Source organism: Schistocerca gregaria, chromosome 4, assembly GCF_023897955.1.
Source record: "Schistocerca gregaria isolate iqSchGreg1 chromosome 4, iqSchGreg1.2, whole genome shotgun sequence".
In the NCBI taxonomy this organism is placed as follows: Eukaryota; Metazoa; Arthropoda; class Insecta; order Orthoptera; family Acrididae; genus Schistocerca; species Schistocerca gregaria.
The window spans coordinates 180,362,668-180,380,119 of record NC_064923.1 but is presented as its reverse complement, the minus strand read 5'-3'; the positions used below and the strand labels follow the sequence as shown (position 1 = coordinate 180,380,119).

Below are 17,452 nucleotides of genomic sequence, written 5' to 3'. Positions count from 1 at the left end.
GATGGATAACAATACACACATGCGTTGAAACAACAAGTGTAGAACATGAACACCAGGCCGGTGTCAGCACCAGGCAGGTGACCCACCTCCAAAGGGAAACTCAGACGATCGTCTGGAACACTCTCCACATCTGCCACGGTGAATTTCACTAACAAAGCATGGAGACTTTATAAAGTACGGGCTTAACACCGCGCCGACGGTTTTGTTGTGGTCCGCCTTACAGGTCATCATGGTGCTGATATATCTGTCATCCATCATATTAACATACCGTACTACATTTACGAGGATGGTATCATCAACTTCCACAACACATGAAGTGGCAAGACGAAGCTCCCAGGAAGATATAAAACAGAAAACACTATATTTGGTATAACAAATTATCTCATCAGTTCATAATGTCTTCGTTATAAATTTACTACAAAAACATTTTTGCTTGATCGGTCTTGTAACTGGTTTGATGCCTACCACCACGAATTATTCTCAAGTGTCAACCTTCCATCCCAGAGTAGCAACTGCACCCTACGTCCTCTATTTTTGTTGACTGAAATATAATCTGTATCTTCCCCTACAGCTTGTTTCAGTAAATGTGCTATCATCATCTCGCTTCTGCTTGTCAGTGCCGGCCGCTGTGGCCGAGCGATTCTATGCGCTTCAGTCCGCAACCGCACTGCTGCTACGGTCGCAGGTTCGAATCCTGCCTCGGGCATGGATGTGTGTGAGGTCCGTAGGATGGTTAGGTTTAAGTAGTTTTAAGTCTAGGGGACTGATGACCTCAGATGTTAAGTCCCATAGTGCTTAGAACCATTTGAACCCTTTGAACCATCTGCTTATCAGTGTTTTGCATGTGTTCTTTTCTTCTCCTGTTTGCGGAGAATCCGCTCCCTATTCCTCTTATCAGTCCACCCGACATTCAAAATTATTCTGTAGCACTACACATCAAACGCATCGATTATTTCCTGTTCAGGTTCTGCCATTGCAGATGATCACTGGAATCAAGCAGTACTGTGCTCCAAGGTACATTCTCAAATATTTCTGCCCCATATTAAGTACTATGTTTCATACCAGTGCACTTCTTTTCGCCAGGAATGCCCTGTTTGGCAGTGCTAGCCTGCTTTTTATGTCCTGTTCGGTTTGTCCGTTTTTTCAGTTTACTCTCCATCCGTATCCTGTACTCATTAGCTTATTCACTCGATTCAAATGATACGTAACTCTTCACTTTCACTGAGGATAGCTAATACAGAAACCAATCTTATCACTCATATCCTCTGATCGTGAATTTTATTCCCATTCCTGAACCTTCCTTTTATTTCCCTCATTGTACTTACTATGTACAGGTTACACAGTAGAGGCGAAAGTTTGCATGTCAACCTTACATCCTTTCTAATCCGACCACTTAGTTCTTGGTCTTCCAGTTTTATTGTTTCCTCTTTGTTCTTATATATATGTATGGTACATCACACGTCTTTGTAGTTATCTTCTATTTTTCTCTGAACTTTTAACATCTTGCACCATTTTACACACATCAGAAAAGTTTTGCATCACCTCGGTTCTGAGAGTTCCGAAACCTGTACAGAAAATTGGAATAGATATCAACATAAACATCATTTCCACCCTTTTTCACTGCTCATGAAAACCACACATTGCACACTGTACCACCATACAGTGAGACTTTCAGAGGTGGTGTCCAGACTGCTGTACACACCGGTACTTCTAATACCCAACAACACGTCCTCTTGCATTGATGCATGCCTGTATTCGTCGTGGTATATTATCTGCAAGCCCATCAAGGCACTGTTGGTCGAGATTGTCCCACTCCTCAACGGCGATTCGGTGTACATCCCTTAGAGTGATTGGTGAATACCGTCGTCCATAAACAGCCCTTTCCAATCTACCCCAGGCATATTCGATAGGGCTCATGTCTGGAGAAATGGTGGCCACTCTAATCGAGCGATGTTGTTACCCCGAAGGAAGTCATTCACAAGATGTGCACGTTGAGGGTGTGATTTGTCGTCCATGAAGTCGAATACCTCGCTACTACGTTGCCGATATGGAGGCACAATCGGTCGGAGTATGGCATTCACTTATCGTATAGCCGTTACGGCGCCTTAAAACAGCTGGGAACCTCCACCTTGCGGCTCTCGCTGGACAGTGTGTCTAAGGCTTTCAGCCTGGCCCGGTTGCCTTCAAACAAGTCTCGGATGATTGTCTGGTTGAAGGCATATGTGACACTCACCGGTGAAGAGAACGTGATGCCAGTCCTGAGCGGTCCATTCGGCATTTTGTTGGGCCCATCTGTACCACGCAGCATGGTGTCGTGGTTGCAAAGATGGACCTCGCCATTGACGTCGGGAGTGAAGTTGTGCATCGTGCAGCCTATTATGCATAGTTTGAGTCGTAACACGACGTCCTGTGTCTGCACGAGAAGCATTATTCAACATGGTGGCATTGCTGTCAGAGTTCCTGCGGGCCATAATCCGTAGATAGCGGTCACCCATTGCAGTAGCAACTCTTGGGCGGGCTGAGCGAGGCATGTCATTAATAGTTCCTGTCTCTCTGTATCTCCTCCATGTACGAACAACATCGCTTTGGTTCACTCCAAGACGTCTGGACAGTCAAAGGGACTGTCTGTGTTACAATATACACAGTCAACGTCTATCTCTAGGAGTTTTGGAAACCGGGATGTTGTAAACATTTTTCTTTTTGATATGTGTATGTTGTGCACCATTTTATATTATAAATCCAGTGAGCGTGTCTTGATTTTTCTTCAGTATTCCAGCCAGTATCAACTGCTGTTTCAGAACTTTCTTTCTGTTGCTTTTACCTTTCCGGAAGCCAAATTTATCGCCTTCGAAATGACTCTCAATTTTCTTTTCCATTTTTATGTATCCAGTTTTTGTCATTTGCTTGGATGTATGAGCTGTTATTCTGATTGTGTGATAGTTCTCTCACATATATGCCATAGCTAACGCCGGAATTGCATGTATGATATAATGTCCATATTGTTTTAGCAAGAGCAAGTTGGTTGAAACCGGAAGTGAACGGTTACGAAATGATACGTTAGTCGCCAGTTCCGGCGGCGTATTTATTGCTGTCTAGAAGTCGATAATATCTAGGGAGATTATAACGGATTCCGAACATCAGTCAACCTGGGTGAAGTTGGGCATCAAACGTCGCTCAAAAAGGTAATGAGACGCTTTTATATACCGCCTGAGTCAGGAGATACAGTGGTAGGTCGCTCAAAAGGGAACTTGAAGAATATCGTTAATACTCTCCTGATCATGCGATTGCAACAGGGGATGACTTCAACCTGTCAGGTTTAGGCTTGTACCAGAGACAGGGATTCATATGACTTTGTTGTGGATGTCTTGTCCGAAAATTACTCGGACCAGAAAATTGGAGAACAAACTCGTGAAGGTGACGTCTTAGATTTTCCAGCAAGAAACAGAGCCAAATTTATCGAATCAGTCAACATACAGGAAGCTTTCAGTCATAATAAGGCTATCCTATGGCTGTGAGGGCATCTATAACTACGGGTATGACAAGCAATGTTAAGAAAGGTAGGAAATTATATTTGCTTGGTAGGAGTGACAGGATACAAACTACGGAGTATCTGAGTAATCAGCATCAAACATTCGGTGTTGAAAACAGAGATGTGAAGCCCAAATGGACGAAATTTGAAAACGTCGTTCAATAAGCCCTAGACCAGCTATTCCGAGCAACGATTTAAGGGATGTGAAAGACCCACCACAATTTAATTACCACGTTAGAAAACTGTTACGTAAACAGAAAGGGGTTTCATCACAGATTCAAGGGAATTCAAAATCTAGCAGACAAACAAAAGACATAAGAAGAACAATTGCAGAAGTGTTCAGTGGCTCTTTAATTAAAATTTTGTCAACTGATTTGACTAGATTTACTATCAAAATCAGTCTTGATCACAATTTATTTATTTATTACGGTGACCGGTTTCGACCACTACTGTGGTCATCTTTAGAAGGTGACCACAGTTCTTAGAAGGCTTAGAAGTCGAAGACGTCCAGGATGGTACGTTGACTTCAACTACCTCGCTGTCGTCTTCGTCCCGTTTGTGGATGAAGAAACGTAGCTCAGCCTATTGCAGGGTAAACGCCTAAGCGCTCTATCTGCTTTTTCTAACGAAGTTTTCTGCTGTGCTCTTTCTTAGCGAACTGGCCTCTGGTTCCGTGATGTGTAATTTTCCCACGCTGATACGAGGAGTATTACTCCCGCGACAGGTCCGGCCAACGCGTTCTCGGCCGTTATTGTAGTTCTTGATGTTGTTGTTGGCCCAAATCACTAACTAGCCGGCTGCGCGAGTGTCCTGCCTTTTCATAAAACACATAGGCTGACTGGCGAAATCTATCCTGTAACAGCGCAATGCCCGTAACCTCATGGTCTCATGGTGTTGGCGGGTGCAATACAGCCTGGGAAGGGGCAGCGCTAGTTTAGGCACTAGATTTAGCATTCTCTGCAGGGCAGCAACGTGTGCGTCAGCGGCGGACCCCACACCACGATAGTTTATTTAGAGAGCTCCGCTTCATTATACTTACCATTTATTCAAACCACGACCGGTTTGAAGAGGAGAGAAGAAATGGAATCCAACATACAAGCAAAAAAAAAAAAAAAAAAAAAAAAAGGCTCTGAGCATTATGGGACTTAAAATCTATGGTCATCAGTCCCCTAGAACTTAAAACTACTTAAACCTAACTAACCTAAGGACACCACACAACACCCAGTCATCACGAGGCAGGGAAAGGAAAAGCCTAAAAAGCAGACTATCGAAACAAGGCGACTTACTTACTGTAGTTGGTAAGACATAACGTTCAGTCGGGCTAGTCAGTGCAAGAGCTCCAAAAATTGCACGTTTACGGAACTAGAAAAGAAGGCGAATGCCTAAAAATCAAACTGACATAAAAATATAACGTCCTGTCGAGTGGGATGAAGGAAAAAGAAACCAAGAGCTGTATTCACACTTTCCGAGACGGGTAGCTTGACTTTATCAACGCCAAAAAAAGAGTGTGGAGGGCGACACCGGAGCCCTCGAGGCGAGCTACGGATAAAGCGCCACGCGGGATTAGCCGAGCGGTGTAGGGCGCTGCAGTCATGGGCTATGCAGCTGGTCCCGGCGGAGGTTCGAGTCCTCCCTCGGGCATGGGTGTGGGTGTTTGTCTTTAGGATAATTTAGGTAAAGTAGTATGTAAGCTTAAGACTGATGACCTTGGCAGTTAAGTCTCCAAGGATTTCACACACATTTGGACATTTTTGCTACGTAAGCGCCGACGTGTACTAGTAAGTTATTAGCAAAGGTATAGAAAATCCGGACTAACATGCCTGAGCGCTTACAATACTTCATTTAAGAACATAATGGAATGTGAACGGCCTTTGGTATGTTGATAGGCTATATAACCCCCCACAGTGTGCCAATATGCGACATTTTTAGGCCACAAGGCTACGGTATTTGGGTAAAATGAATGAACAAGAATGAACAAGGGACAAAACCAATAACAACAGTGATAGAAATTAATGCGTACACAGACCATACTAAGTAAGTCGTCATATGTGTGATACAATATGGCCTCGAGTGGCCAAAAATAAGTAAAATATACACAACCATCACAAATCTCAAATGTGAGTGTATTAATGTAAACAACAATATAACAAAAAAATTGTCAGTCTAGGTGCCGTACATTATACAAAGCAATAATGAAATGGAAAGATGAATGAGGCGAAACAACTAAACGAATGGGAGAAAAATAATACTCGCCATCACAGACTTGTAAAAATAAGTCATGTAATAGGCAACAAAGCAATGGTAGATGGGCCAAACGAGCGGAGGGGAATTTACACAGTGAAAGCCATGATGAAAAGTAAGGGTAAAGTAAACTATATCAAGTGAGTCATCATAGATGTATGATATACACTCCTGGAAATTGAAATAAGAACACCGTGAATTCATTGTCCCAGGAAGGGGAAACTTTATTTACACATTCCTGGGGTCAGATACATCACATGATCACACTGACAGAACCACAGGCACATACACACAGGCAACAGAGCATGCACAATGTCGGCACTAGTACAGTGTATATCCACCTTTCGCAGCAATGCAGCCTGCTATTCTCCCATGGAGACGATCGTAGAGATGCTCGATGTAGTCCTGTGGAACGGCTTGCCATGCCATTTCCACCTGGCGCCTCAGTTGGGCCAGCGTTCGTGCTGGACGTGCAGACCGCGTGAGACGACGCTTCATCCAGTCCCAAACATGCTCAATGGGGGACAGATCCGGAGATCTTGCTGGCCAGGGTAGTTGACTTACACCTTCTAGAGCACGTTGGGTGGCACGGGATACATGCGGACGTGCATTGTCCTGTTGGACAACAAGTTCCCTTGCCGGTCTAGGAATGGTAGAACGATGGGTTCGATGACGGTTTGGATGTACCGTGCACTATTCAGTGTCCCCTCGACGATCACCAGAGGTGTACGGCCAGTGTAGGAGATCGCTCCCCACACCATGATGCCGGGTGTTGGCCCTGTGTGCCTCGGTCGTATGCAGTCCTGATTGTGGCGCTCACCTGCACGGCACCAAACACGCATACGACCATCATTGGCACCAAGGTAGAAGCGACTCTCATTACTGAAGACGACACGTCTCCATTCGTACCTCCATTCACGCCTGTCGCGACACCACTGGAGGCGGGATGCACGATGTTGGGGCGTGAGCGGAAGACGGCCTAACGGTGTGCGGGACCGTAGCTCAGCTTCATGGAGACGGTTGCGAATGGTCCTCGCGGATCCCCCAGGAGCAACAGTGTCCCTAATTTGCTGGGAAGTGGCGGTGCGGTCCCCTACGGCACTGCGTAGGATCCTACGGTCTTGGCGTGCATCCGTGCGTCGCTGCGGTCCGGTCCCAGGTCGACAGGCACGTGCACCTTCCGCCGACCACTGGCAACAACATCGATGTACTGTGGAGACCTCACGCCCCACATGTTGAGCAATTCGACGGTACGTCCACCCGGCCTCCCGCATGCCCACTATACGCCCTCGCTCAAAGTCCGTCAACTTCACATACGGTTCACGTCCACGCTGTCGCGGCATGCTACCAGTGTTAAAGACTGCGATGGAGCTCCGTATGCCACGGCAAACTGGCTGACACTGACGGCGGCGGTGCACAAATGCTGCGCAGCTAGCGCCATTCGACGGCCAACACCGCGGTTCCTGGTGTGTCCACTGTGCCGTGCGTGTGATCATTGCTTGTATAGCCCTCTCGCAGTGTCTGGAGCAAGTATGTTGGGTCTGACACACCGGTGTCAATGTGTTCTTTTTTCCATTTCCAGGAGTGTATTATGGGGTCGAGTGATGTATATAAAATGTAGGCCTATAACTATAGAAACAATCATAAAAATTCTAGAATGTAAGCATAGCGGTTCTAGGAGCTAAATGAAAGATTAACACGATCCAGCTGCATGCAGTTCATTAGACGAAGTAACACTAATATAGAAAGATGATTAAGGAAAAAAGGTAATAAACAAACGGCGCTTAACCTACGACTTATTATTTCTGTCTTTCCCTTGGTCCACCATCACATGAAAAATATTGCCGCAGTCGGACTCCATGTGACGTTGGGATCCTGTGCACGAAGAGTTTATATATGAGTCAAAGCCCCTAGAAACGTTCACAACTGCCCCAAAGTACTCCTTGTCTCCAGAGGCCTAATGGAGAGCTCTTATATCCTCAACTGCTGTCGAGCGGTGGCGCGGCCACACGTAAGGACAAACTGCTCGTTTGATATTAGGTGTTCTTGGAGGTTGCGTAGTAACAGTGACTTCACGTATAGTCTCTCGAAAACCTTCGAGATGGGCGGGAAGAAGCTGATGGCCCAGTCGTTTGTACCAGCTAAAGATCTTTGCGTTCAAAATGGCTGCTAGTTCGCATGTTTCCAAGCGGAAGGGTAGGTCCCTTGACTGGAGCACTTGATTGAAGATTTAGGCCGAATTTCCTTGCTGTGGCCATGTGGCGGGCTGAATACTTTGTAGGCGGAGGAATACGACATGGCCAACTTGTGGGAACGTGACACAAGTAGTGCTGTTAGTCCTGCGCCTCTTACTTTGTGGTCTTGACGCCACCTGTTAGCAAAGTAATCACCGCTGATCGCAGCGCCATCTATTACAGTTGCCCACGAAAACAAGCTGGTATTGCTGTTGTCATTTGGGACTGTTTGTGCTTGATTCTCAAAGACGCGTCACCAGCAGACCCACACTTTGGTAACCCACTGGCTGGTCTCTTATGTTTGTGAAATACGTGTTGTAATAAATCGGACTGCAGCCACTTTCGGCAAGTCGCAGCGAGTGGACATGGAGGTGGAAGAGGCCGGACTCCCTGGGTGAGCGAGTCCCGAGAAGAGGGACACTGCAGTAATTTTGCATGCATATGGCGGGAAGCCGGGCTGGCATCCTCGCCTCGCTCAAGGAGGGCACAATGCGAAGGGCCTCTCTGACAACGCGAATGTGCCGAGAACTGATGGACATCAGCAGCCATTAGGATGGAACGCCAAGAATGTACACGCAAAAGCATTTGAGTTTTTTCTGTCCGGGCTGCAGTCATTATGCCTGCCTTAGAAATCAGGGGTGTGCCGACGATTCCAGCATCACACGGACACAGGGAGAAGCGTGCAAAAAGCGCGGGCAATTGGCTCAGTGAGACGTGTCAAAGAAGCCAGAAATCTTAAGAAGATGTTTTCCTCGACAGTGAGGGCATTCCTTATAAATCAGATTTTGAGACGGAGCCCAAACATGAGTCTGTCCAGGGCTCACGCAATGAGAGCGATTATAAAGAATGTTGTGTAGCGGCTCTCCCAACAGCCTCGGGATGTAGCAAAACATCTTAAGAATGTGAAATCGTGAGAAAGATGCCAATTCACGAGGCACACGCTAGCCCATGACGGACATGAAATTTCCACCCTGCACAGAGAGGCGTAGAGATGAAACGGCGATATGTCATTGGGCTGCACTGGAAATTTCGACAGCTAGTGACAACGCCGAAAAGAAGCATACCTCGAAGGGGAGTTGTGCTGAGAGACGGATGAGAAGCGGGAAAGGGGAGTCGTGGAGACACCGCGGAAGCGAGAGGACATGGGCGCTCCTCCACCCATCGAGAACATCCGCCTTCCGACAGCATGATATCAAAGCATCGTCTACGCAACCGACAACGGGCAGACAACGCGGAGATCGTACCTGGGACCCGCCGCAATGCCGCGATTGCTGATAAAGGCAGCCGACCATCGCAGCACAGCACTGAGGCGGAGCGCCGTACCGACGCAGCACCTACCTCCGACAGCATCACACGACGAACGATAACGAAGAATGGTGAAACGATTCGTTCCCCCCTTCTTCCTCTTAATAACTGAGTCGTGTCCACGCTCAGTCAAATAGGCCCAGAGATTTATAATACTGTTTTGTTTTGTGTAAACAGCACGACAATGAATACTTTTATTTCATCGTTTGATCATTTAAGCAGTATTTAAAATTCATACGTGAACCCTTTAATTTTGTACCCTTTCTGTTTGATTTCATTTAATTATTGATGTCAGTTCATTGTTGGCTCCTAATGTTGGGCAATCATATCAGTCATCTGCTCGTCATTTCATGTTCGACAGCAGTGAGAGAAGAATTCACTACAGTGTCTGAATACAGCTGCACTCGCCTCTTGGCCACCGTGAGTCCCCACAACAGGAAGAAAGCGAACCATCATCATCGTTTCAGTTTCAACTTGTGAGGGTACCGACTACAGCTTTTTGTGTTCAGTCATCCTTCCACAAGGCCTGACAAGTGAGGCATATCTGCTCTTGAGTGGGTGACACTACCTTCCCTGCTGGAAGAAATGCCTTGATGTTACGATGGGTGACACAGCTAGTACATGACGGTGCTCCAGTTCACTTCCACATTTCTGAGCAGTACCCTAGCCGGTGAATCGGATGAGATGGTCCAGTCATATGTCCCACCCAGTTGTCGGACCTCAACCTACGGGAGAACACAGAAAAAGTTGTGTATGTGGAGCACATCACGGACGTGCAGGTACTGGGACTGCACGCGCGTAATGCCTTTGACCCCATTCGGTTGTCAGCTGGTAGCTATGAGCATATACGTGTACAAGTCACTGTTGCGTCGTATTCATATACTCTGAGGCCCGTGGGGCCACTTTGAACACCTCATATAATGTGGTCTCGTCGCAGCTTGTTGTCCACGGTATTTTACGGTGAAAACATGATGAATTAATAAATACTATTTTACATAGATCCCATCCATTTCTGGCCATAACGCCATTTGACCGGTTCTGTTCATTATCCTATCAGACATTGTTTCCTTTCACTTTGTTGCTATGCAACAAAATCATCTTGTAGACATGTAAAACCCTAAAATTAAGCCTAGAAGAGCATGCATGTTGATTTACGATACTAGTTCTCTAGTCACGAGCAACGGGTAGAAGAAAATTGGCGCTGGAAACTCTGTGCCAGTGATGTTGCTCGATTGTTTCCCGGGGGCCGGCTAGCCGGAGGTGTTTATTTTGTTGCAGTACCTGGAGCGGCGCTTCAACAGAGAGACGCGTCTGCTCGCGTCCTTCCTATTCACGCTGCAGCAGGTGCTCACGATTCCTCTCTTCGTCTACGTGCCGGCTCTCGCCTTCAACCAAGGTTAGCTACGCTGCTACGACACTGAACTGATTCAGGCAGTATCCTAAAATATTACTGAACTCTAATAGATTTTTGGCACGTAAGTTCCGCATCTCTTCAGTTCTATTTATATAGACCTCTTTTTGTTTCCAAAGAAATTTCTTCTTTCAAGCTATTATCGAATGTTTATCCGAATAAAAAGAATTTTGTGAAGGTAATGTGATTGCTTTCGATACCGTTTACTTTTTTGCGTTCCTCCTACGTAGTTGCATAGTGTAGCTATTCTAAGAGACTCCTCATTTGGGACAGCTTTGAAGATGCTGAAACGCTGTGAATGTAACTAACACATATGTTACATCTTCATGTTATATATACGTAGAGAGGCATGCTATATTTGGTAACCGCTGCTTTGCTCATGTGTGTATGGTAGACGAAAACTGAATCTGGAAACTCAATACCAGTGACTTCATCTGACTTTATTATTCTGTTTTCGTTTCTATTAACTATTTACATATAAGACTAAATGTTCATGCTTAAATCTCTGAAATAGTTAGTCTGTCCTCAGCTTTATTCTTTATTCAGCTTTTCATCATTTCACAATTTTCTCTCCGTAAATATACAGAAATCTGCCAAACCATCAATAACAGTACAGCTTATTAACCAACATAAAGGGTAGCACATCGTGCTGGAACGCTGATGTCTTCATGCTTGTGCAACTTTCCGTTATGTTGCTTTTGCAATATTGTGTTCCAGATTCATATTCGTGATGAAGTTACCTTTTGTACAGCTAAACACTCGGCAAAGATTTAAAAAGACGAAACTAAATGTGAAACGAAGAAGAGGCTTAAATAAATACAGCCAAGGTGAAAAATGCCACATACATTTAATAAATTTATGGCTAAAATTCCAAGTATGAAGAGGATGTCTTTTATAAGCGAAAAGTAAGAAAAGGATACTCAGGAAGTAAGCAGGAACCGCCTGGGTATCACTGCAACAGTCCTCAGATCATCAGGTCTAACTATTTGACGCTCAGTCGCAGAACACCGCTATTAAACGTGGATAAACAGCGCTCACAGCAAAATAATTGCCACGCAGCTCAATGAAGCATTACGCTTAATCACAGGGTGTTCTTGTCCCACAAACACGCCTTGTCTGCCGGTACTTAGTAATATTTCATTACCGGCCACAAGAAGATCATAGTCATTGGTGAAGGTGTGGTCAAGAATTAAAAAAAAATGGAAACTTAGAAATAACAATTCACTTAGGAACTGTGTTATTAGGGCCTCAGCGACTAAGTTCTAAAAAGTCATCGTGGCTCTCTGCTGTGAGCCGTCAGGACAGTAACTTCAACATGGCAGGAGCAATCTTTCATCAAATATGCTCAACAAACAAAAATTCCCTGTCAGAGACCAACAGGTTTTATCTCCCCCGAGGACACTGATGCATAATCAATCTAATCAGTATTGACCAGGGTAGATGCAGAGCTCTGCTGCTCCAATGGGGACTGCAGTCCTTTCCTGAATGTGACTATGGTAAACAACAGTAAACAGTACATCCACATAACATCTGAATGTTCCCTCAGAGAATTCAAAGGGACATTGGAAGACTTTCAGAATTTGTCTGCAGAAGATTCTGACTTGCTTCTCAACCAATGCTTAGAGCTATGAACCAATTACGAACATGAGACTGTGTGTAGCTGTATAGGAATGCTCATATTCGTCGTAGATAGCTGTCTATATGTCTCTGTCATCATACGATAAATAAAAATATATAAGCAAATCCGAATCATCGTTCGAAATGAATGTTCATCGAACGTATTATGTTAACTGCGTGACGGAAGTGTGTCGTACGCTTGAAGAACCAAATTCTACATCTTTCCTTTGTGAGGGCCACAGTCAGAGAGAATTTTTTGATAGAAATTCCCGTCTTTTGCCTGTTAAATTGTTCAGTTATTTTACATGATTTCGGTTTTACAGTCATTACAAACTGCATGTTGAGATGCTGAAATACGTTAGACTGTGATATGTCATCGTCTAAAATACATATTTATAGTCTTATAGACCAGGTTTTGTATTACGGGCTACGAGTACCATAAATGCGTTATTTCGACGATGACATGTCACCGACAGGTCAGAAAAGTTTTAAAATTTCAACATGCACTTTAGAATATTTATAAAGTCGAAATCATGACTGGGTACAATACATGAACACGTAACAATCAAATGGTGGAAATTTCGTTCAAAATATTTCTCATCCTATGTGTCTCTCTCTCTCTCTCTTGAAAACAGGCTTGTTTATTACTCTTCATGCTTCACATCCTGTCATCTTTATATCTCCGCTGATTTCAGTGTTATATCCCAAAAGTGCTATAATGCTTATTTGAGTCTAGTTCCATATCTACTGAAGAGCATATCCCCATGTATAATAATATAAAAATATTTGTTCATGAGAACGACAACGTCTAAGTATCGAATACTGAAGCTGTTAACTGCTATTTACGAAATACTATTTTGTCAACAAACGTCCAGAATTATTCTCTTCTTTTCTCGATTACAATATTTCAAGAAATGTACTATAACCTCCATTTTCTCAACCATTTTCCAAACGAACGTTGTGGAACGAACTGCCCGCATTGGACTTTTGGAATCCGATAAGATGAAAAAGGTAGTTCCAGTGACACATACACTGATCAGCTAGAACACCATGACCACCAACCTACTATTGATATAAGCCCGTCCAGACGATAGCAACATCAACTGACGAGCAATGACTGCTGGTCAGACACACTTACGTTGCGTGTTATAACATCAGGCGTGCTGTCCACGTGTAGAATGGGGAAGGCCCACGATCTTTCTGAGTTTGACCCAGGGCAGATCTTGATGGCCTGGAGGCTCGGTACGAGCATTTCGGAAACTGCTAGACTTGTCGGGTGTTCGACGAGTGCTGTGATGAGTGTCTTCAACACGGCGAAATCGAGGTGAAACCACGTTCAGACGTAACCATCGGCACTGGAAGTTAACGCACTGGCAGAGTGTTACATGGTCTGACGAATCTCGATATCTTCCACATCCTGCCGGTGGGAGGGCGCTAATCCGTCGTCTCCCAAAGTAACAGATTCTTGACACCTTTACTGTGGGACGGAGACAAACTGACGGCGGGTCCATTAACCTCTGGGGAACATTCACATGGTCATCTATGGCTCCAGTGGAGCTCATGCAAGGCACCATGATTGCCAGGGAGTATCGTACACTGGTTGCAAACCACGAACACCTCTTCGTGACGAGCATGTTTCCCGACGGTAGTGGCATTTTCCAACACGATAATACGCTACGTCACAGGGCCAGGAGCGTGCTGGAGTGGTTCGAGGAACAGAGTGGCGAAATATAATTGATATGCTGGCCACCCAACTTGCCTGATCTGAACCCGATGATTGAACGTTGCATCAGAGCTCATCGCCCCCCCCCCCCCCCCCCCCGCCCCTCCACGGAATTTACGGGAAGGAAGTATGTGAGCAGATGTGGTGGCAACTCCCTACAACGGCTTACCAAGGCCCCATTGCTCCCATGCCACAATGCGTAGCCGCTGTTATCCGTGCCGAAGGAGGACTTACTGCTTATTAGGTAAGTGGTCATAATGTTCTGGGTGATCAGTATAGAATACAGTGTAGGCTAACGTGGTCGAACGAGTCACAATCCTGGCTCTTTTCAAACTATGCTACGGTCCAGTGAGGCCTGCAACCAGCAATGTAGACTGTGTTGATCACGGAGGAAGTGGTTCTGCGAAGCTACTGTTGTTTTACAGCATGGCTTCAAGTTACCATGAACTTGAACAATGATGTTTATTTCAAAATTATCTGCCTCCAACTACTGCTCATTCTTCTACAATTCCATGTTGAGTGCATTGTGATGAGTCCCGTCTTTAAAGTAAATAAAATTAGTATAGTACTGTTACTATGATAAAATGTTGCAATTAGACCTAACGATCCAAAAGTATTTTTCGTGATGTAAAATTCAGTGAAATTTCATTCCCGATCTATAATATGTACTTTCTCCTGCAGCACCCCACATCTATCGTAATCAATATATTCTCTAGTTAATTTTAGACTGCATTCATTCACAGACTAAATAATTCTAGACATCTGTGAGAAGGAATAATTAACCTCCGAAAAGAGAATATAACTCCTGAAATAGGACATTCCATGTACTTTCATTAGTGATGAACTAAGTAATTGTCTACCTAGAAATTTTTCCTGCATTTCGTGTCAGTTTATAAAGAAATTGAGCGAAACTTCGCTCTTAGTTGTAATAAATAATGTAATTATTTTTATGTTAAGTACTACATTGGACAATACACAGATATATCATTGTGTTATTACAGACAGTCGATTACAGTCTACTATCAGACCACCATCGGGTCCGAAAACATCGCAGGTATGCGTTTCCGTTGCTCTGAGATGTTTTTTGGACCCGACGATGGTCTGATGTTAGACCGACATCGATTGTCTTATAAAATATACAGACACAACTGTGTACTTCATATTGCAGCTCTGTTCATTCATTAACGCCATACAACTCCACCTCCATTAGAAACATTTCTAATTATCTTAGTGATCCTTCCTGTCTATCTGTTTCAGTGTCTGGCGTCAGCGTACATCTTATAACGCCCGTAGTGTGCATCGTTTGCATTTTCTACACCATGCTGGTATGTACGATTTCTGCCCACTCTACAATCTATAAGCGCTTTTAAAACGCTTTTAAACTATGATCTCAGTACATATACAGTCTTTTTAAGCTGACAAAAGTAACTTTAATGTGTCCACAACTTAATACAGACGTCCTTTTTTCTAAAATATGTAACAGAATGGTTAAGTGAATATGTGTTATTCTTGATCAGCGAAACGAGACCTGGGTATCTATGCTTGAATATGTATGAACTGGTAAATGAATAGTTGTTCCGACGATACTTCTTCGCCTCTGACCTATCATCACCGGTGATCGTTTTCTCTTAACTACAGAAACGTAGTCTACATCGTCATTCAAGGAATTAGGAGAATTCTGGAGATTTTGTTATGCATCGTTTCCGATCGCGATGTTTTATGTAACGGAGAGCTCAAAATGGCTTAAGACTGCTTCATTGCATTTTAACACTGAAAAAGAATTTTAGTCAGTCGGTGTTTACCAAAGCCAATAAATCGTGGAGATCATGAGAAGAGTGAATTTTCTACAGTTTTTGTGAAAGAAGCTCATTACATCTTGTTTACGAAATTCTTTTCCCGCCCAATGTAATATTCCTCCGTATTCCGAGGCTAAAACCTCATCAGTCGCGTATGAAGGATGATAATTCCACTCTAAAATGCGCACCTTATAGGGGCTGGCGGCGGTAACCATTTGTCCTCATTGGAAATATGTTAAGCGTATAGTCTTTAAAATTCGGTGTAAGTGTGTGCCATAACACAAAATTAGGTTAAGGGAAGATCAGATATTTATCCTGTTCAACCATTCATAGCTTTGTAACTAAAAATATTCGATGCAAATGTTCAAAGTAATATAGTCTGCATCAGTTGTTTGATAAGGCCGCTTCGATGACACGCCGTGATTGAATTGAAGACCACAGCTGTAAACAGTGTTAAGGTACAAGTTTACTGTTTTGAGGCATTTCACAGTAAAGTTTGAGTAATTTCTTATAAATATTTCAAGCACATCCATCGTGATTTTTCTATTCAAATAAATCATTGTTTACAAATGTTTCTAGAGTAACGACATAGTTTTAAAATCGTAAATGATATTTATAAATTTATCCTTAAAACAGCGTCAACGGATAATTCGTTGTTTACTTCCAAACTGAGTACACCTAACATGGGTCAGATTTAAATTACCACTGTTTACTGACTGGGCGAGTTATCGAAACTTTTCATTAAAACGCCTCAGAGTTCTGCGATGTCTAAGATATGATACTAAGATTTGCATTACCAGTTTTTGTAATAACAAAGTGTAACTACCTCAAAAATTATTCTGTGATATACCACAAAACAAAATTAAATTTTTTGTTACCTTACTGCAGAACGTAAACAGCATTAAGTATTTAACTTCCCGTAAGCTTTGGTAAGGGCTGGTTCTGAGCACTATGGGACTTAACATCTGAGGTCATCAGTGCCCTTGAACTTAGAACTACTTAAACCTAACTAACCTAAGGACATCACACACATCCATGCCCGAGGCAGGATTCGTACCTGCGACCGCAGCGGTCGTGCGGTTCCAGATTGAAGCGCCTAGAACCGCTCTGCCTCAATATCTGTTAAAAACTCATTACCGTGTAAGAACTGTACACGGAATGAAGCGTGTGTGGCACAACATTTAAAAATATGTTCATAGTTTTCGTATACATTGTTTCCTGTGAGCTGTTGAAAGCGACCATCTGTACGAACTATTTTCTTACTACATTGAACAAGAAATAAATGTTTACCGACAGAATTGTGTAGCCTAAAATACCGTCGACATAAAGCTTATTAAAGGATGATCATTGAATAACTAGCCGGGGTTGAGAATGGTACTGGATGTCCCATTCTCCAGAAATTATTTACAGGTTAGATTAGATTAGATAAGATTAGATTAGTTTTCGTTCCATAGATCCGTGGTGAGGAGATCCTCGTGGATGTGGAACATGTCACCTTTTTTTACTTTTATTTTTTATTTTTTTAAAGCTGAAATAACAATACTAATAGCATAAATATATAAAACACATCATTTGTTTCTATTAAAAAATTCGTCA

The 17,452-nt window shown here is 43.7% G+C and overlaps 2 protein-coding genes across 2 annotated transcripts in view; one reads left to right on the top strand and one right to left on the bottom strand.

Moving 5' to 3' along the window:
* LOC126268175 (opioid-binding protein/cell adhesion molecule homolog) overlaps positions 1-17,452 on the bottom strand; it is a 2,429,635-nt gene that overhangs the window by 1,054,538 nt on the left and 1,357,645 nt on the right. The window lies entirely within an intron of this gene.
* Positions 1-17,452, top strand: part of LOC126268172 (sodium-coupled monocarboxylate transporter 2-like) — an 82,391-nt gene that overhangs the window by 18,573 nt on the left and 46,366 nt on the right. Inside the window, exons 4-5 of the mRNA XM_049973763.1 lie at positions 10,588-10,705; positions 15,318-15,385. Of these exons, the coding sequence (XP_049829720.1) occupies positions 10,588-10,705; positions 15,318-15,385 (186 nt within the window). The remainder of the gene's footprint in view (positions 1-10,587; positions 10,706-15,317; positions 15,386-17,452) is intronic.